The 21848-nt window shown below is 44.3% G+C and overlaps 1 protein-coding gene across 1 annotated transcript in view; it reads right to left on the reverse strand.

The window, feature by feature from the left end:
* Positions 1 to 3057: 3057 nt before the first annotated feature.
* The window catches only part of LOC138798602 (mast/stem cell growth factor receptor Kit-like), a 30586-nt gene continuing 11795 nt past the window's right edge, over positions 3058 to 21848 (reverse strand). The window contains exons 3-8 of the mRNA XM_069979125.1: positions 14823 to 14951; positions 14399 to 14575; positions 11599 to 11693; positions 10265 to 10394; positions 9112 to 9272; positions 3058 to 3532 (exon numbers count right to left, since the gene is read on the reverse strand). Of these exons, the coding sequence (XP_069835226.1) occupies positions 3319 to 3532; positions 9112 to 9272; positions 10265 to 10394; positions 11599 to 11693; positions 14399 to 14575; positions 14823 to 14918 (873 nt within the window). The 5' untranslated portion in view covers positions 14919 to 14951 and the 3' untranslated portion in view covers positions 3058 to 3318. The remainder of the gene's footprint in view (positions 3533 to 9111; positions 9273 to 10264; positions 10395 to 11598; positions 11694 to 14398; positions 14576 to 14822; positions 14952 to 21848) is intronic.

A 21848-nucleotide genomic window follows, 5' to 3' on the forward strand; every position in this document is an offset into this window, starting at 1 on the left:
AATATATATTACATTTAATGGTTTGTTCATTTCTCAAAGTAGCAATACCAATTATGTATTTTGTTATAGTTTAGTTTTTTTATATTATAAATTGAAATAAAAGAGAGTTTTTCATATAAAAAAGTTAATTTTGTTTCATACAGTGTTTAATAGCATTCCTTACTTGGCTTCCATGACAATTCATAACTTGGTGGTAGGGGGCATCATTTAGCACCTACTGTAAATGCTGAAGTCACTATTACTATCTAGGGGGTTAAAGGGGTACTTACTCTCATTAAGGAGAGTTTGTCATAAAGACATGTGGAGATATACAGACCATTAATGCTCCACTGAGCAGCAATGGTCTGTAAGCCTCTGCACGTCTTTATGACGAACTCTCCTTAATGAGAGTTAGTACCCCATTGACCCACGGTGATAGACCTCTCACTAGCCAGCCAATAACTTGATCTGCACTGAAGAGGGGCAACAACCCCAAAACAGCTGTTTGCAGATGGGAAATCTTTCCTTTACTATGCATGGGAGTTGGTCTTTCTGCTTGCAGTGCATTTTGTACTATTCTCCACACAAGTACATATACAGAAGTGATATTGGTAGTTTTACAGTGGTAAAGTCCCCATGGATTTACAAATGAGAGAGGGAGATGTTCCTGATTATTTGAGAATGGCTGATATAATACCCATCCACAGAAAGTAGTTGAGAAGAGGCCAGTAACTACAGGCCAGTTAGTTTGACAGTTTTAGTAGTAAAAAAAATTATGGAAACTCTTCTAAAACAAAGAAGATACCTGATCATCTAAAAACCAACAACTGGATGAAGGCGGTGACATGGATTTGCCTATCTTGACTTCAGCAAAGTCTTTGATACAGTTCCCCTTAAATTGCTATAAGAGAAGTTAGTGAAAACTGGATTTAAGGTGGGCATACACATTCAATAACTGACAGCAAAATGATCCTCTGGAGGTTATCTCTCCAGTCCAGCGCTTGTTCCTATGCTCTCTATGGGGAGGGGAGTATTAAGCCACAACCAGAGAGCTCTGGCTGTGGCTTATCTCTGCCAGAATAAAGGGGTCCAACCCCCTATTTCCCCCAACATAATCTGTTAATAGCTGGTCAGGAGAGCCTCATACACACTAATGGCCAAACCTCCTTTGAGAAGTAGGTATGGCTGACTAAAGTATAAATTGTATGGGGACCTGTAATCCCTGGATCATTCAGTGCATTTATGGTTGGCTGAAGCATGAGTGGCTGAAAAGAGAGAGGAGGCAGCATGTTCTGCTGCAGTTCTGCCTCCCATGCCTACTTAGAGCTATTTTGAAAATGCTGCTATGAGATACTGGGGGTGGGGGCTACGGGAGCATCAGGGACCTGACTGGCTGCCTTTAAAACCAAGAAGTCCCTACTTTAAATAGCAGCAATAGATACGAAAAGGCTGCAGCACTTGCACATTCATCACAGCCCCTTCAAATAGCTTATCAACATTACTTTAATAAGCACACTATTACTACGGGAAGTATACAGTACAGCTCCATAGCTCAAACAAATCAAGTTCTGCTGGCTGGTCTATGTATTCAATTTATATTATGTCTATGTGGTAATCACTAAAGAAACAGAAACCCAGGAACAAACTCCATTTGTGAGTTTGTGTCTATAGGATCAAGAAATACAAGTTTGACTACATTGCAGATATACCTGTGCTGTGTATGGAGTTTTTGTTACTACTTTTTAGAAGGCGGGGGTTTCCCTTAAAGGGGTTTTTACGGGAAAACTGAAGTACAGTAAATGATGTTAAAGTTTTGACTTTGTTTTCTGAACATCAACCACTAAATTTTGTGAATGTTTCTATCTGGAAGCAAACAATAAACAACAAACAATAAATGTAACTGAAATATGATTTACCCCTTAAGGACAGAGCCTAAAATGACCTTGTTGACAGCGACAATTTTCAATTTTGTGTTTTTGTTTTTTCCTTCTCCCCTTCTAAGAGCTATAACTCTTTTATTTTTCCATCTACAGGGCCATGTAAGGGCGTGTGATTTTCAGTGTACTCTTTAATGACGCCCCTCAATCTACCATAGAATGAATAACAAAACCCACAAAATATCATCATTGGGGGGAAAAATGCAAAAAAATAAAATGCTAATTTTTTGTGTGTGTTTATGCGTGTTTATACAGCTTTTCTAATGTTTTACCATATTTTTAACAGTACAGCTTTATTTTCTGAAAATAGGTATGATTAAAACGGCCCTATTGTGACTCTTATAATGCTTATATTTTTTCACCTATAGGGCTGTATGGGATGTCATTTTTTCTGCCATGGTCTCTAGTTATTATTACTACCATATTTGTGTAGATGGGACGTATTGATCACTTTTTATTTATTTTTCTAATATAAAATGTAGTAAAAAATCAGCAATCCTGGCTTTTTTTAATCGCTTTTTGTTCACACCATTCACCACGTGGGAACAATACTGTTTTATTTTATTAGGTCGGACGCTGCAACATATAATATGTTTTTATTTTATTTTATGTTCTTTATTTATAAAATGGGAAAGGATTTATGTCATTTTTTACTTTTTAAAATTTTTTATTTTATATTTTTAATGCCATAGCAAAGCAATAATCAGTGTAATCTGCGATCATTACATAGAGCCTGCCTGTGGCAGAAGCACAGCAGCCAGAGCCCACTCAGCCAATCACCGGCCCCAACACTGTTCCATCTCAGTCAGTGATTGGCTGAACAGGCTGGAGGTGGCTGGAGACACCAGAGACCCTGAGGCGGACAGATGAGAAAAACACTTTTTTGAATGAATAAACCTCGGTTCAGGAAGTTTGGTTCGTCCATCTCTACTATCCAGTCATGAGGGAATACGACGCAGGGACTTCCAGTCACACTCGCCACACCTTAATTTTTTCCCAGATTAGCTTGATTGACAGTCTTGGTGGAGTGAAAAGTAATGACAGGCCCTAGGCCCATGTGTTGTGAGGTGGTACCAGAGACCTGACAGGTGCTCTTGAACTGTATAGGAAACTTTTTTCATTGAATTAACAGGAAAAAAAAGACATTTATATGAATTTATAATACAAAAGTGTGGTTGAGCTCTAATTTTTGTGCAGAGAAAGAAAAAAAACTAAATACCTTGACTCAACTATAGTCAGAGCAATAATTTCCTTGTCTTTCCTGTATGCGTGACTGTCCTTTGGTCCTTCACATTGGAATGCATAAATTACGTTCTCTGTACTGACCTCACATATTTCTACATTTCACAAAAATCCCCTCATCTGGTTTCCAAGGTAAACAAGTCCAATTTTTGTTTCTGTTCTATATGCTGAAAGCTCTGTGTTTTCTTGCTCTGCTGCAGTCAATCTGCTCATCTTCGTCTGTAGTTTTTACCATTTCTGTTTCTAGTTCATAAATGACACTTTTCCATGCATAATCAATACTAGAATCAAGATTGTGAGAGTTGGTGGCAACATCTTCATATATTACTTCTTCAGAGCTGAAAGAATTTGTACTTGTTTTCTCGGCTGGCCACCTGAAATGACAATGACATATTAGTGGAAATTCACTGTGGTGTATTTTACGTCAATGGATTTCACTGCAAACTCTGCAGGCACTACAGTTGTGTTTTGCTGCTGTCTTCCTGCAGATATTGGGAGTAAAATGGTAAAATCCACAGCAAATTTGTAACAAATCTGCTCACAAATAAGCAGTGCTCAACTTCCAGACTGGCCAGCAGCAAGAACATTGCCCAATATTACAAATCCCAGGGTCCCAGGGTTTTTTCACTTTGTGGCCTGCCAGTTCTCCTCTCCTAATCACCTTCCCATATTGTGCAGTGCATGGTATGGGCAAAGGTAATAATATCGTTACTGTTACCCACATGCACGCCTATGACAAGGTACTCAGCAAACCACAGATGAGCACAAAGTACAATTGCTAGACATCACAAAGGGGGGCAGCTAGAAAGCAGAGATCAGAAATGGCCAGAATGCAATGTAATTATAATGCACTGGAGTACCCCATGGGGACCTGTCACCACCACACTAATCAATAGAGATGAGCAAGTTAGGCTGAGGTTCGGGTTCATACGTAACTGAACCATTGGCATTTCAATACCGCTGTCTGCCTGCTCTATTTTGGCACAGGCATTGGAGAGAGGTGATACAGACACTATTGAGCCTCATTTCCTCGTCTTGAGGCATTTCCACTGAAGTTGAGTCAGCCTGTAATTTTATTTTCCACCTTGATTTTGAGTATTCCAAATCCAGACCTCCATGGGATTGTCATATTGGTTTACATTGATCGTTTTTATGTTTTATTGTTCTCAACACAGCTTCACAAACAGCTTCAATACAGGTATCACAGGCATCAGGACACCTTAACCTAACACACAGTGTGCACAGTTTCAGAGGCTTAGAACACATGACAGATGTGCTTTAAATATTACATAAAGAGAAAAGTGATGTTGACATAAAGCACTATTGTGGGAAATCCCAAAGCCTAACAGCTATATACTTTCTGACTACACACCTACACTATACATATTATGATCATAATATGGAGAACCTATTTTTAGTACTTAACCCTTTAAGGACATGGCCATTTTCGTTTTTACGTTTTCGGTTTTTCCGCCTTGTGTTTAAAAGGTCATAGCACTTGCATTTTTCCACCTAGAAACCCACATGACCCCTTATTTTTTGCGTCACTAATTGTACTTTGCAATTACAGGCTGAATTTTTGCATTTGGTACACTGCGAAACCAGAAAAAAATTCAAAGTGTGGTGAAATTGAAAAAAAAAACGCATTTCTTTTATTTGGGGGAAATGTGTTTTTACGCCATTCGCCCTGGGGTAAAACTGACTTGTTATGCATGTTCCTCAAGTCGTTACGATTAAAACGATATATAACATGTATAACTTATATTGTATCTGATGGCCTGTAAAAAATTCAAACCGTTGTTAACCAATATACGTTCCTTAAAATCGCTCCATTCCTAGGCTTATAGCGCTTTTATCCTTTGGTCTATGGGGCTGTGCGAGGTGTCATTTTTTGCGCCATGATTTGATCTTTCTATCGGTACCTTGATTGCACATATACGACTTTTTGATCGCTTTATATTACATTTTTTCTGGATTTGATGTGACCAAAAATGCGCAATTTTGCACTTTGGGATTTTTTTGCGCTGACGCCGTTTACCATACGAGATCAGGAATGTGATTAATTAATAGTTCGAGCGATTACGCACGCGGCGATAGCAAACATGTTTATTTATTTATTTATTTGTTTACTTTTATTTAAAACCTGGGAAAAGGGGGGTGATTCAGACTTTTATTAGGGGAGGGGGCTTTTTACTATTAACAACACTTTTTTTTTTTTTTTTTACACATATACTAGAAGCCCCCCTGGGGGACTTCTAGTATATACACTTGGATCTCTCATTGAGATCTCTGCAGCATAGATATGCTGCAGAGATCCATGAGATCGGCACTCGTTTGCTTTCGGCTGCTGCAGCCGAAAACGAACGAGTGCCGAGCCGAGGACGGCGCCATCTTGGACGCGTCCCCGGCCGGCATCAGTAACAGAGATCGCTCCTCCGGGACAAGGTCCCGGAGGAGCGATCTCCCCCACTAGACCCCAGGGAAACGTTGCCTCCGGTAATCGGAGGCAGCTGTCAACTTTGACAGCTGCCTCCGATTAGCTAATTAGCGGGCACGGCGATCAGACCGTGCCCGCTAATAGCAGCGGTCCCGCGTGGCCCCGCTTTGAAGTGCAAGTGAGGACATATGACGTACGCATACGTCCTATGTCCTTAAGAGGTTAAAGGGGTATTCCAGGGAAAATCAATAATTCAGCAAAGGAAAGGGTTAACCAAGGTTAACACTTTCCTAATATACTTACCTGTTGTTTTTTGGCCCCCCAAGGAGATCTCCGGTCCGGTCACGTGATCTTGCAGCTTGTGGCTCGGATCCTCTTCTCCTTCCGGTTCGGTGACGTCACCACCCGGCCGGCGTCCGCTCTCCGTCTCATTAGCAGCAGAGCACTGAACCCTGACTGGCTTGGTAGCGTGCAGCCAATCAGGGTTCAGTGCTCTGCATCCCCACACGCTTCAGAGTGGGGGTCCCCTGAGGCTGCAGTAAATTATCAGGGGTCGTCGGGCTCAGTGCCGGTCACCAGTTACATGGGCCGGCACTGCACTACAGCAGGTGAATGCGGGGTCTGGGGTCAATCATCACTCCACAGAACCCCCCCCCCCCCCCACCTTGTCAGCGATGCCGACCGAGTCCCGGGAGGGGATGCGGCGGGCGGCATTACTTCATTCATAGCTACCAGACACCCGGCCGCCCGCCGCATCCCTTCCCCCCAGGGACTCAGGGTCGGCATCGGTGGGGAAGTAATGTGTATCGGATGCTGATCCCCCCGGCCCCCCCTCCCTGTGTCCCTGTCAGAGATCACTCACCCCCACCCCCGGAGCGGAGCGTGCTGCTGGCCCCGATCTCTGCACTGGTCTGAAGCACCTGTACTCAGCTGACAGGCGCTGTGTACGGAGCAAGAAATCTCTCCTGCCTCACTCACACAGAGCCTGTCAGCTGAGTACAGGTGCCTGAGACCAGTGCAGAGATCGGGGCCAGCAGCACGCTCCGGGGGTGAGCGATCTCTGACAGGGACACAGGGAGGGGGGGGGGGGGGCAGGGGGGATCAGCAGCAAATACATATTACTTTGCAGGACTTCCCCCTCCCTGTGTCCCTGTCAGAGATCGCTCACCCTCACCCCCGGAGCGTGCTGCTGGCCCCGATCTCTGCACTGGTCTGAAGCACCTGTACTCAGCTGACAGGCTCTGTGTGAGTGAGGTAGGAGAGATTTCTGTCTTGCTCCGTACACAGCGCCTGTCAGCTGAGTACAGGTGCTTCAGACCAGTGCAGAGATCGGGGCCAGCAGCACGCTCCGAGGGTGGGGGTGAGAGATCTCTGACAGGGACACAGGGAGGGGGGGGGGGGGGGGGGAAGTCCTGCAAAGTAATGTGTATTTGCTGCTGATCCCCCCTGGCCCCCCTCCCTGTGTCCCTGTCAGAGATCACTCACCCCCACCCCCGGAGCGTGCTGCTGGCCCCGATCTCTGCACTGGTCTCAAGCACCTGTACTCAGCTGACAGGCTCTGTGTGAGTGAGTCAGGAGAGATTTCTTGCTCCGTACACAGCGCCTGTCAGCTGAGTACAGGTGCTTCAGACCAGTGCAGAGATCGGGGCCAGCAGCACGCTCCGGGGGGTGGGGGTGGGTGATCGCTGACAGGGACACAGGGAGGGGGGGATCAGCAGCCGATAAACATTACTTCCCCACCGATGCCGACCCTGAGTCCCTGGGGGGAAGGGATGCGGCGGGCGGCCGGGTGTCTGGTAGCTATGAATGAAGTAATGCCGCCCGCCGCATCCCCTCCTGGGACTCGGTCGGCATCGCTGACAAGGTGGGGGGGGTTCTGCGGAGTGATGATTGACGCCAGACCCCTGCTGTAGTGCAGTGCCGGCCCATGTAACTGGTGACCGGCACTGAGCCCGACGACCCCTGATAATTTACTGCAGCCTCAGGGGACCCCCACTCTGAAGCGTGTGGGGATGCAGAGCACTGAACCCTGATTGGCTGCACGCTACCAAGCCAGTCAGGGTTCAGTGCTCTGCTGCTAATGAGACGGAGAGCGGACGCCGGCCGGGTGGTGACGTCACCGAACCGGAAGGAGAAGAGGATCCGAGCCACAAGCTGCAAGATCACGTGACCGGATCGGAGATCTCCTTGGGGGGCCAAAAAACAACAGGTAAGTATATTAGGAAAGTGTTAACCTTGGTTAACCCTTTCCTTTGCTAAATTATTGATTTTCCCTGGAATACCCCTTTAAGTTCATGTTCAGACCACCCAAAATGGCCACTTCTGACCCTGCAGGGCTGTCCCTGAGTGCACACACTATTTAATTGAGTGTGCACTGAACACTGATAGGTTACGCTCTGTTACACTCACTGACTGTGCCAGAAGACAGAAGAGAATCCTAACAACAGCAGCGATAGGGGAGCGTGTGGGAGGTGAGTTTTTTTTTTGCATATTTTATTATCATTATGAGGGCCAAGTACTAAAGGGGGACTACACAAGAGGTGGCCATCTACTAAAGGGGGAGCTACACAGGGCCATATACCATTGGGGACTATACAGCCATCTAGTAAAGGGGGTATTACATAGGGGGCTGTCTAGTATATAGGGGACCTAAACAGGGGGCTATGTACTATAGAGGAACCTACACAGGTGTTCATCTACTATAGGTGGGACCTACAGAAAGGGCCTTCTACTTAAGGGGGAACTTCCCTCTTCTCTATCATTACAATCTTTATCTTCTATCAAATGTCAACAGAGCAAGGTGATGTTCTTCAAGGAAAATTCCAGGAAAGAGTGCAGGGGAAGATGAAAGAAATAACATGAACTCACCTACCCCACTGCAGCACTAATGCCAGTAGCGGGGGTCCATAGTGGGGTACCGCCTTTGCTGCTGACTGGCTGAGTGGGCCTGGACCATCACATCCCAGGTTCCCTCTCTAACCATCAAGTAGCTGGGGACTGGGGGACCAGAACTGGAGCTGGGGAGGTGAGTCCATTCTATTTCTTTCATCCTCTCTGGTACTATGCCAAAAATCACCCCAGCCCAGAATGCTCCTTTAAGCCTTCAGAAGGGTTCCGTGAGACAACCCTTCTCTGTTCACGTCTGATAGAACAAATGCACTTTATTGATTTTCTACTTGTACTAGATGGATAGATAAAAGTAGAGAGAAAGATGAGAAGCAGCAATTCTTTTACAAGATGGTTTGGTGCCCAACAGTGTGCACCCCGGATCACTGCAGCACTCAAAAAAATAGCATGTAAAGAAATGTGGTTTATTTCGCCCAAAACCACAACGTTTCGATCTTGCTAAGAGATCTTTTCCATGTACCGCCTAAAAAGCGAGATCAAAACGTTGTGGTTTTGGGCTAAATAAAAACATTTTTTTTTCACGCTCATTTTTTGAGTGTTGCAGTGATCCTTATCGTTTGTAGATAGATAGACATATACATGGATAGACATAGATAGACATATACATACATTTGGTTCTTCTGCCTCAGTTGTTTGATGACGTTACCAATATAATTTAGTGTTGGTCTTTTTGTAGGATTAATGTTCCAGCATTCCTTCATACAGTCCATTAGCTTATTGATACAATATTGCCATGAATCTGTAGGTTCTTCAAGATTTTCATACATTAGCTGTTAAAGAAAATTAAAAATGTAAGATCAATTAGTTTTTCCCATTTCATAACATTACCGACCCCATAACCCAACCAATAAGCCCATGTATTTGTCTCCCGGTTTATACAATAAATGTATCCATAGACCCAATTTACCCAATCAATACACAAAAAGAGTGTTAATTTAGGCTCTGTTTGGGTGGTATATTTTTGGCTTTCCAGGGTGGAATAGCAAAGATGCCTGCTCTATCTTATTGAGTAGAATATGGTTAAAAAACATAAAAAACAGTAATGCTCAGTACAGTTATTCCTTAACTTACAATGGCCTCTAGATACAATATTTTCAACATACAATGGTCCTTTCTGGACCATTGTAACTTGAGGCCAGACTCAACATACAATGTTATGGACAGTCAGGATCTGCAGCACATGTAAATAACTAGATGATCAACCAATGAAACTGGCCATTTTACTGGTAATCCCCAAGTATTACTAAAATGCATGCACTGGTTGGCTGTCTAGTAGTGATTCTCATGTGTGATACTACATGTCCTGTCCTGGTCCAGTTTTTGATAGAATTTTAGTCTCAACATACAATGGTTTCAACATACAATGGTTGTCCTGGAACCAATTAATATCGTATGTTGAGAGCACTGTATACTTTTTTTTTAAATCTAAGACCCTATGTAAGATGGATGTAAGTGGATATATCAGAGGTTATGTCAGGGAATTCTCTGACATACTGTATAACTCAAGCAGGCACTGGGAGAAACATTGCCTATTGAGTGGTTAGTTTTAATTGATAAATAACTGCAGTAGATATAAATAGGGCTTCCAGAGTCAAATAATAAAACTATATTCAAAAGACATGAATTAGGCAATCTGTAGATACACAGCAGAAATCCAAAGCTGAAGCTAAAGTTTGCGGCGGTGGATTGGTGATCGAATATGTACCTGGATTAGTCAGATTGTAATTCTGACATCATAAAAAACTAGCTAGAAAAAAATTACCTTAGAACCATCTTGTAATGAAGGAATGAGTTTGTTCTGGGTGTGCAAGGCTTCCCAGAGCACTGAGGCCAAATTAAAGATGTCGGACGCTTGTGAGTACATCCCATTAGTTTTCACTTCATGTGCTGACCTGTCAGATCCAAGGATGGGAAAATGTTACCTTATAACATTATAATTAACACACACAGGCACTAGCGGTTCCTTCCTTCATTGGCTTTCATCTGCAAGCATGTCTACAACAACACATTTGCAAATGAAAGTGTTTACTAGCACTGGGATTAAAGGCAAGTGCTCAGGATTCCTGGTGCTAGCAATTGCGCCCCCACCCCCGTCAGGCTCAGTAAGCTGTGGCACCCTAGGCTAGTGTTTATCCTGTCTATCCCTTTTTCCCGGGTGCTCGGTTCAGGACCTGCCGGTTCAGCCAATCACTGGCTGCAGTGGTGTCCCATCTCAGTCACAGATTGGCTGAGCCAGAAGGTCCTGGACTGAGTGCTTGTCTCAAAAGCAAAAAATTAGGGACACCAGACAGAGGCAAATGTGAGTTGCAGAGAACCAGGGGGAACCAGGGCGAGGTAAGTATAGGACTTTTCCCCCTATTTTAATACAGTCCAAACAACATATTAAAGAAAAAACACTGTCATACCCTTTAAGTTGTTATTCTTAAGACCGGCCGCATTTTAGTAGCCTGTCCTTGTTCTGTTAAATTTTATCTACTGTTTTATTTACTCTTTATTAAAAACCATCCATTAACATTAAAGGAAGGAATACACATAGGTCAATAATGCACACTACAACCTTTATGGCTGAGTTCACACAGAGTAAAACTGGTGGAATTCCGCGGCGGTATTCTCTGCTGCAGAATCCTACCAGCCTCTTTGTCATGCTGGCAGTCTATGGGAGGCCCATGCACCACCTCTCTTAGCTCGGAAGAATGGACACAGGGAGAGAGGAGGCACACAAGCCTCCCATGAACTGCCAGAATGACACGAAGGCTGGTGGGATTCCGCGGTAGAGATTTCCACTGCGGAATTCTGCCAGTTTTACTCAGTGTGAACTGTCCCTATCCCTTAAATACAATAAACCTCTTGGCTAACGCCTTCCACTCCTTCTTGCCTTCCTACCTCATTTATCTTGTTTTAGTGCACACTATGGAGCGAGTGGCTCCGGCCACTTGCTTCATAGTGTGCTATGGGGCCAACCATAAAGATCATCTGGCCGGTACTGCAGTACCAGCCAGGATGATCTTTGCAGAGACCGGCCGCTCCATGACCCGGCCAGGTCACAGAAAAGCCGGTACAATACGCTGTGTGAACATATACAAAAAGATACTTTACCATGGTAGAGCATCGAAAGGCATTATTTTTAAAACATAGTTTTGATTCTTCTCCAGCAGGACTGCCCTTCCAAAGTGCCCAATCTTTAAAGTTCCCTTTAAGACACACAATTAAAAATTCTAAAAATATTTTACTGAAAAAAAGGATTTCCATCCAAAACTGAACAATTTACATTTGTGAAGGAACAGCATAACGATTTTGTTGTGGCAGTCATATTTTGCTTCAGTGGTGACAACAGCTATATCATTTGTCTGTATTAAATGAGCTTTTCATAAAATGCTGTTATTATGCTAATTGGACACTGTTACTCTATTAGGGTACAAACACACATATCAGGATTTCTCGAAGCAAAATGCACTGTGATACTTGATCGTTTATTTCAATGAGCTGACATACTTGCAGCGGGATTGTCATCCCACTGCGAATATGTCAAACCCAGAGCCATTAACCCCCGCGGCCCGGGAACATACTGTACCGGGTCCCTGTTCCGGCTTGCTTCCTCCCAGCATCTCCCGGCGTTTAGCCAATCAGTGCGCTGCCCCGCCGCCGATGACAATCCCACGGCGAGCATTTCAACCTATTGAAGTGTAAGGGCAAGTATCCGCAGTGGATTTCGCTGCGAATACGTTATGTGTGTTTGTACCCTAATGTAATTTGTACTTTGGTACAAGAAAAATGTTTTTCCTCTTTTTCATCTAATGTTTTTTCCACCATTAGCACTTCCAGTTTTACACTTAAAATCCCAATCCCAGTTTTGGCTGACAAAAATATAATGTGTGAACATTACCTTTACCAATGCTTCCAATTTAATCCGCTTTGTCCACAAATGGACAGAAATCGTAATGACATGTATGGAATAAATTGTTAGTCTCCTGAAGGGGGGATGATTCATTATATATTTTTCCTAACCCGATAACCCATTTAAAGGACAACTCCCATGAAAAACTTTTTCCCAGTAATTGAAGCACATCACAAAGTTATATAACTCTGTAATGTGCTTCAATCACCTATCTGCCCCCACCCCTTCCCTATCTTTTCCCCCCTCCACCCCCCACCAGGAAGTGTAGGAAACTCACACATACCTAATTACTGTCGTAATCAGTTTCTTCTCTCAGCTCCTTCTTTTTATGAGTCATCAGCAGGAGGGCTGGTCTAGCTCCTGTTACACCAGCCTCCCCCTCCCCTGCCTTGTCAGGTGACTCTGCTTGCTCAGCTCCCATTGGCTGAGCAACTGCAATCCATATGAGTCATGTCACTTGCTTATCTTCCCTCGTGACAGACTCCCAGCACATAGGCAGCTCCCCCCTCCCCTCATACTCTCTCCTGCTGCCGAGTGGACTCAGTGAGTGAATGAGTCATGTCACTAGGGAAGATAAGCAAGTGACATGGACTCAAATGGCTTGCAGTTGCTCAGCCAATGGGAGCTGAGCAATCAGAGTCACCTGACAAGGCAGGGGAGGGGGAGGCTGGTGTAAAAGGAGTTAGACCAGCCCTCCTGCTAATGACGCATCGTCACAAGAAGGAGCTGAGAGAAGAAACTGGTGATGACAGTAATTAGGTATGTGTGAGTTTCATGCACTTCCTGGTGGGGGTGGAGGGGGGAAAAGACAAGGAAGGGAGGCAGATAGGTGATTGAAGCACATTACAGAGTTATATAACTTTGTAATGTGCTTCAATTACTGGGAAAAAGTTTTTCATGGGAGTTGTGCTTTAATATCTTCACCATCCCAGCCAATGAAATAGCATAGGAACTTAAATTGAAATGGAGCTGTGACATTTGAGAATTCTTTTATGACAATAAATATAGCATGTAGCATGATAAATGACATATATGTAGTCTAGATATTGTTAGGTCTATAATCGAGTTGAGCGAGTAGTAAAATATTCGACATTTGATTCAAGTAGACCTCGATTCTCGAGTATTCAATCGAATATCAAATCCCATTAAAGTCTATGGGAGAAAAAAGCTTGTTTCTTGGAAACCAAAATTCAACCACTTGGAGGTCACCAAGTCCACAATGACACCTCAGGAAATGATGCCAACACCCACAGAATGTAACTGGGACAGCAGGGGAAAAATGCCTGGGTACATCTAACACACCAAAGTCGCATCATTACACCACTATCACAGCCTGTCTACAATACACTGCAAACACATTATAACCTCTATAAAGTGGAAAAATATCAGGAAACCTTCTTTCCTTTACAGTAGTATGGACAGAAAGCAACATTTTAAGCAAAGGAAACATTTTATGCACCCCTTTAATTCATGTTGCCTATCACAACTACAGATGGCATAGGCAAGGGGAAAATCAAACAGCACCCACCGCTAACTTTAACTGTGTGTGTGTGTGTGTGTGTGTGTTTGTGTGTGTGTGTGTGTGTGTGTGTGTGAGATGTGGTCAGACATGTCCTCCTGCCTAAAATCACCTAACACCTAACTGTCCCTGCTATACACTGTCTCCCTGTCTAGCTCCAAGTAGTATCTGAAAACGAATCAGAGATCCCCTACTCTTATACTCTGGAGGTCACATGGTTTAGCCAGCCAATGAATGTAGATGCTTTTGTTTCACTGTCAGCATGCTCCTAGTGCCTGTCCCACCCCCCTGCATAGTTATTGGTTAAGAAAAACTGCAGGACGGTGGGAGGGGAATCAAGTTTTTACTGCATTTGTGGTCAAATACTCAATTGAAAACGAGTATTTCGAATAGTGTACTATTCGATCGAATGCATACTCGGTCGAGCAGTACTCGCTAATCTCTAGTCTATAACCTCACTTTGAACCACAAGAGATTCGTACCTTAATGGGGTCAATATATAAGTAATTGCAGCGTAAATCACAATGCAGTATATTGTGGCAATGTAAGTACTGCATTGCAGTGACAATTTGTTCAAAGTAAGATAAGAGCTGGTCCAAATTTATATTGCAATCATATCTCTTCAAAATGCAATAATGAAAGCCAAAAGGAGCCGACACCTACAATACAAAAAAATGCAATTCTATTAGTTTAGAAAAGAAAATTACTGCATGAATAAATATGGTGTGAAAAAAAACTTGTTACTGACTTTGAACGGCCTGAATCATTGTCTGTTTCATAACAGCACATGTACGGTTATATAGAAGCCTCTGGGTGGGGGGAGACATAAAAGTCCCACAGACCAAGGTCTTTGCTGTGGGATTGTCAGCGCTGGGGCCAGTTACACATATAAAAATCGTCACTTACCAGCTTTGTAGTATAAGAATGAGTTGTTATCTCTTCAACAGGTAAAATATTTATGTGGCTCAATGTCTTTATTGCTTTTTTTGTTATTTGGCCCATCCTTACTGACACAACTTCAAACAGTCGATCTTTCTGCAAAATACCATGTACATGTATTGTTAGTGTACTGTGTACTGGTAATCAGCATTGGAGTCTTGTAAATATGTTTAATGATTATATATAAGGGTATAAACACACACACCGTATACGCAGCGTATTTACTGCTGCGATACGCAGCAAATATGCAACAAATACGCAGCAGATTAGATCTAAATAACTGAACACAGCATCAAATCTGCTGCAGATCTGCTGCGTATATGGTGTGTGTGTTTGTACCCTGAGGCTCGGTTCACACGTTGTAAGAGTGCGGCTGTATTTGCGGCTGTAATTGTGCGGCGGTATTTTTGGTGGTTCGTGTGTATGCTTGGAAGTATAGGATATGCGGCTGCACAGTGCACACTATCTCTGAATCTACGGCCCTATCGTAAACGGACCCGTAAAAAATGAACAAGACCATTGTTTGCGGCTGAACATGCGGCCGAGGATTGACAGGCGGTCCGTACAGAGTACTTCAAAAATAGCCGGCAATGATGCCGAATGCCGATGCCTCTAATAGTTAATATATTAAATTAATCAAACACATTTTCTTTGTAATCAAGACACTTTCGTTGGTCAATAATTTATTTCTAACGAATCCATCATTTTGCAATTAAATATACTGTTAAAAAAAATAGATATATAAATAAATGTATATTTATCTATATATTTATTTTTTGACAGTATATTGAATTGCACAATGATGGATTCGTTAGAATTAAATTATTGACCAACGAAACTGAATTTATTTAAACGAAAATGTGTTTTCTTAATTAAATATTAATTAGTACAGGAAGCTCTATAAGCCGTTAATTCATATGCCGGCAATAGAGCATTCTGTACTAATCATCACTTTACTTTAATTAAAACATCAAATGTTTCTTCTAATTATGTTATCACAATAGCATTATTAGAAGAAACATTTAGAATTATATGTGCGCTCAGCTGATTGGCTGTTCGGCTGAGCGCACATATAATGAGCCGGTCCGCAGTACAGTGACTTCATTGTGCTGCGGACCAGCGAAGAGGACACATCGGGGTGAGTATAGAGCTCTCCCCACCCCCTCCCCAGCACTGCACCCCTCCCAGCAAGGAAGGGGGGTCACTTAACCCCTTCCTTGCTGGGATGGGTGCAGTCTGACATCAGTCTGGCCCCCAAGGGGTTAAGGGGGATGCAATACATCCTCCCTTAACCCCTTGGGGACCAGACTGTAAGCAGCGATCTGTAAAGATGCTGCATACTGTAAGGAGCACAACACTGCTCACAATGATGGGTGTTGTGCTCCTGTTTGTGTGTTTTTTGTGTGTTTCTCCCTTTTTGTTTTTCAGATATCGGTATCCTGGGGATTACGTCGGATTCCATGGACTACGTCGATGACCAGCGGTTGTTCTTTGAATTTTTTTTAATAAAATGGTCAATGAGGGGTGTGGGGGTGTTTTTATTTGAATAAAAAAATTTGTAAACTTGTGTCTTGTCTTTATTTCTTTATGTCACAAACTCGCCGGACGTAGGTGGGGAACAGAACAAGACAGTGAGCCCTAACCACTAGAACCCACCTTCTGACCCTACCTACTTGCCTCAACGGCCCTAAATGGCCGTGGACAACCACGGTGTCGGTCCCTGTCCTACACCAGGTGATACACAAAACAAGACAGACGAAACAAACACAATAATGCAAAGTCTACGGTCCGGGTCAGCAACGGCGGTCAGCGAGGTACAAAAACGTAAGGCAGAAGAAGAGTCAGAGACAGACAAGGAGGTCAGGGCAGGCAGCAGACAAAGCAGGTTGGAAGATCAAGCAATAGGTCAGGCAACAGAAGTAACAGAACCAGGAGAGCTGAAGCGCTTAGCTGAGTAACACTCAATAGCCAGCAGGGAAATGAAGAGCCTGCTGCTTTTTTTATCTGGAATCAGGGACTGGGTCCAGCACTTGATTGGATCAGCCCTGAACCCAGCACCCAGCTCAGCTGGACAGGTCTATAAGGAGTAACCCCTGCACTGCCAGAGTGTAACAGGCAATGCGGGTGTGGCTGGGAAACTAAGACAGCATTCAGACAGGACTGCAAACAAAAAACAACCAGAGGCTCAGCGCTTCCTCGGTCGCCCAGTACGGACCGAGGAGCGCAAAGTCACATTCCTGACAGTACCCCTCCTCTTATGAGGGGCCTCAGGACCCTTATTTAAAGGACCCGGTTTAGAGGGGTTATGGTCATGAAACTTCCGGATGAGACGTGGGGCATGTATATCCTTACTGGCAACCCACGTATTTTCTTCAGGACCATATCCCTTCCACTGGACAAGATATTGGATGGAATTTTGAATTTGACGAGAGTCCAATATCCTGTCCACTTCAAACTCCAGCTCCCCCTGGATGACCAGAGGAGCAGGGAGGACTGAAGGAAGCACAGGATTAACATATTTTTTGAGAAGAGACTTATGAAATACATTGTGAATTCTCATAGACCCAGGTAATCGTAATCTGAATGAAACAGGATTAATGATCTCTGTGATAACGTACGGACCAATGTACTTGGGTGCTAGTTTACCAGAGGGAACCTTCAATTTCAAGTTTTTAGTTGAGAGCCATACCTTTTCTCCTATACCGTAATCTGGGCCAGATATGCGTCTTTTGTTCGCCTGTTTCTTAGCTGTCTCTTGGGCTTTGACCAAGTTCTGAAGAGCTTGGGCCCAAACTGTGCACAGTTTAGAATAAATACCTTCGGCCGAAGGGTTTACGGACTCTGACGCATGTACAGAAGAATATCTAGGATTAAAGCCATAATTACAATAAAATGGCGACATCTTGAGTGACTGATTTTCACGATTATTTAGAGCAAATTCCGCTAAGGATAGAAACTCTCTCCATTTATCTTGGCTCCCTGCAACAAAACACCTCAAAAATTGTTCCACAGATTGGTTCACCCTTTCTGTCTGGCCATTAGATTGTGGGTGAAAAGCCGACGAAAAGGATAATGAGATGCCCAGCCGACCACAAAATTCTCTCCAAAATCTGGAGACAAATTGTACCCCCCTGTCAGAAACTACATTTTCTGGAACACCATGCAAACGTAAGATATGGTTTATGAACAATGTAGCCAAGGTACGAGCATTAGGGAGCTTACGCAGGGGAATAAGGTGACACATCTTAGAAAATCTGTCAATAACCACCCAAATGACTGTTTTTCCCTTAGAGGGTGGCAAATCGGTAATAAAATCCATAGAAATATGAGTCCAAGGTCTGGTAGGCACCGGAAGGGGATGGAGGAGACCTTCAGGTAGTCTACGCAGAACCTTGGATCTGGCGCAAGTTTCACAGGCGTCGACAAATGATTTGACATCTCTTGCCCATGAAGGCCACCAATAATGCCGTGAGAGTAAGTACTTAGTACCTGCAATTCCCGGGTGACCAGCCAACACAGAATTATGAATCTCCTCCAAAACCTTAAGGCGAAGGTTTGGAGGAACAAACAGTTTAGACTCAGGAGTGTTCCGGGGAGCCAGAGACTGAGATTCCGCAATCCGAGCTGCCAGATCGGGTTGCAAAGTGGCCACCACCACCCCGGGTGACAGGATGGTCTCTGGTTGCTCCCTGGGAACCGTGTCGATGTCAAAGCTGCGCGATAAGGCGTCAGCTTTAACATTTTTAGACCCAGGTCGAAAAGAAATTTCAAAATTAAATCGTGTAAAGAACAAAGCCCATCTGGCCTGACGAGGAGTGAGACGTTTGGCTTTATCCAAATATATCAGATTCTTATGATCTGTTAACACCTTAATTCTATGTTTAGCCCCTTCCAGAAAATGTCTCCATTCATCAAAGGCTAATTTAATGGCCAGAAGTTCTCTGTTACCTATGTCATAGTTGCTTTCGGCTTTGGAGAACTTCCTAGAAAAGTAGGCTATGGGTCTGAGGTTGGTGAGGGTCTCTGAACCTTGTGAGAGAACTGCTCCTACCCCAACCTCAGATGCGTCAACTTCAATGACAAAGGGTTGTTCAAAGTCAGGCTGAGTTAACACAGGAGCTTCAGCAAAACACCTCTTAAGCTTGTCAAATGCCAGGATAGCCTCAGGACTCCAATTAACCAGGTCTGCCCCCTTTTTGGTTAGATCAGTTAATGGTTTAGCAATAACAGAAAAACCTTTGATGAACTTTCTATAGTAATTGGCGAATCCCAGGAACCTTTGTAGGGCCTTAAGGCTACTGGGTCGCTCCCAATTTTCAATGGCTGTCACTTTAAGGGGGTCCATACAAAATGAGTTGGAGGTGATCTTATACCCTAAGAATGAGACCTCCTGTATCCCAAACTGGCATTTTGACAGCTTGGCGCAGAGGTGATTTTGCCTTAGCAATTCTAACACAGTACGAACATGCTGAACATGAGAGCACCAATCAGGAGAAAATATCAAAATATCATCTAGATATACCACCAAAAAACGACCCAGATGTTCACGGAACACGTCATTAACAAAATGTTGGAAGACTGCCGGAGCATTACATAATCCAAAGGGCATAACGAGGTATTCGAAATGTCCCTCAGGAGTATTAAAGGCAGTCTTCCACTCGTCTCCCTCCTTTACTCTTATTAGGTTGTATGCTCCCCGCAAATCAATCTTAGAGAACCATTTGGCTCCCACAATTTGGTTAAACAAGTCTGGAATGAGAGGCAGAGGGTGTTGATTTTTCACAGTGATCTTATTCAATTCTCGATAATCAATACAGGGGCGTAGACCACCATCTTTTTTACCCACAAAAAAGAATCCCGCCCCCATGGGAGAAGAGGAGGGACGGATGTGACCTTTACGCAAGCTATCCTTGATATAATCTCGCATAGCCTCTCTTTCTGGACAGGACAAATTAAATATTCTACCCTTAGGGTACTTAGACCCTGGTATCAAGTCAATAGTGCAATCATAGGGACGATGGGGAGGTAATCCATCCACCGATCTCTCATCAAACACATCAGCATAATCAAGCAGAAACTCCGGAATCTCCCCATCATCAGAAGAACATTCAGCAAGCGACAAAGAAATACAATGAGGAGCACACTCTGGTCCCCATCGAACCAGTTCCCTGTTGGGCCAGTCAAACACGGGGTTATGCTGGTCCAACCAGGGTAACCCGAGAATGATATCAGCAGACAAATTTTCCATAAGCAAAAAGTCAAGCTTTTCAAAATGAACTGATCCCACCTTTACCTCAAGATGGGGGGTAATGTAGCGTATATTACCCTGAGCAAAAGGGGCAGAGTCCGCTCCAGTCACATTCAACGGACATTTAAGCTGAAGTGGACATGCCCCCAGACCAGACCAGAAAACAGTATTAATAAAGTTAGCAGAAGCCCCAGAGTCAACCTGGGCATATCCCGAGATAAATTTATCTCCCAAAGTCAAAGAAATAGGCAACAACAACTTCTTTTTCTTGTCGAAGGTTACCTGTGCACCTGAATGACCCCCTCGATAATCATTCAGGCGCTGAAGTTTTCCGGCGGTGAACCAGGTCTAGCGGTACATTGTCGTACTTGATGCCCCGCTTTGCCACAGTAGAGACACAGATGGTTCTGGAGGCGATATGCACGTCTGGCCTTGGCGTCAGTTGACCCGATCTGCATAGGTTCGTCTTGCGGAGGGGACACAGGAGAGGAAGAAGAAGGTTTAGGAGGTAAGGTCAAAGGACATGAACCAGAAGGGAATTTAGACGTTTCTCTCTCTTTGCGTCTGTCCCGCATACGCCTATCTACCCGTATGGCTAAGGTCATAGTTTCCTCCAGAGTCTCAGGATTAGGATAGGCTACTAACAAGTCCTTCAGTTGGTCAGACAAGCCCGCACGAAACTGGAAACGCAGAGCTGGGTCATTCCAAGTAGAGGGTACACACCACTGCCTAAAGTCAGCACAGTATTCTTCCACTGGTCTCTTACCCTGTCTGAGTGTCGTCAATTGGCGCTCTGCCTCTGCTGCTCGGTCTGGGTCATCATACAGAAGGCCCAAGGCTGAAAAAAATCTGTCAACGGTCATTAAATCAGGGGAGTCAGAAGGTAGTGAGAATGCCCATTCTTGGGGTGGGCCCTGCAGGAGGGACATAATAATGCCCACCCTCTGGGTCTCATCTCCGGAGGAGCGGGGACGTAGCCGAAAAAATAATCTGCACCCCTCCCGAAAGGTCCGGAAATTTTTCCTGTCCCCCTTAAATTTCTCAGGGAGCTGCACTGGGGGTTCAGGAGCCTGCGGGGGGGTCAGACACATCTGCCTGGGCAAGGACTCTTGTTCCTGCACACGCTCAGCAAGGGTCTGAACCAACGTATTCAGACCCTGCATCTGGGTCACCAGGGTGTTCATAGGGTCCATGATGCAGGTGACCCAAAAATCTTCTTTCTGGCTGGCTATTCTGTCACAAACTCGCCGGACGTAGGTGGGGAACAGAACAAGACAGTGAGCCCTAACCACTAGAACCCACCTTCTGACCCTACCTACTTGCCTCAACGGCCCTAAATGGCCGTGGACAACCACGGTGTCGGTCCCTGTCCTACACCAGGTGATACACAAAACAAGACAGACGAACAAACACAATAATGCAAAGTCTACGGTCCGGGTCAGCAACGGCGGTCAGCGAGGTACAAAAACGTAAGGCAGAAGAAGAGTCAGAGACAGACAAGGAGGTCAGGGCAGGCAGCAGACAAAGCAGGTTGGAAGATCAAGCAATAGGTCAGGCAACAGAAGTAACAGAACCAGGAGAGCTGAAGCGCTTAGCTGAGTAACACTCAATAGCCAGCAGGGAAATGAAGAGCCTGCTGCTTTTTTTATCTGGAATCAGGGACTGGGTCCAGCACTTGATTGGATCAGCCCTGAACCCAGCACCCAGCTCAGCTGGACAGGTCTATAAGGAGTAACCCCTGCACT

The sequence above is a fragment of the Dendropsophus ebraccatus genome, chromosome 8, assembly GCF_027789765.1.
Source record: "Dendropsophus ebraccatus isolate aDenEbr1 chromosome 8, aDenEbr1.pat, whole genome shotgun sequence".
Taxonomy (NCBI): domain Eukaryota; kingdom Metazoa; phylum Chordata; class Amphibia; order Anura; family Hylidae; genus Dendropsophus; species Dendropsophus ebraccatus.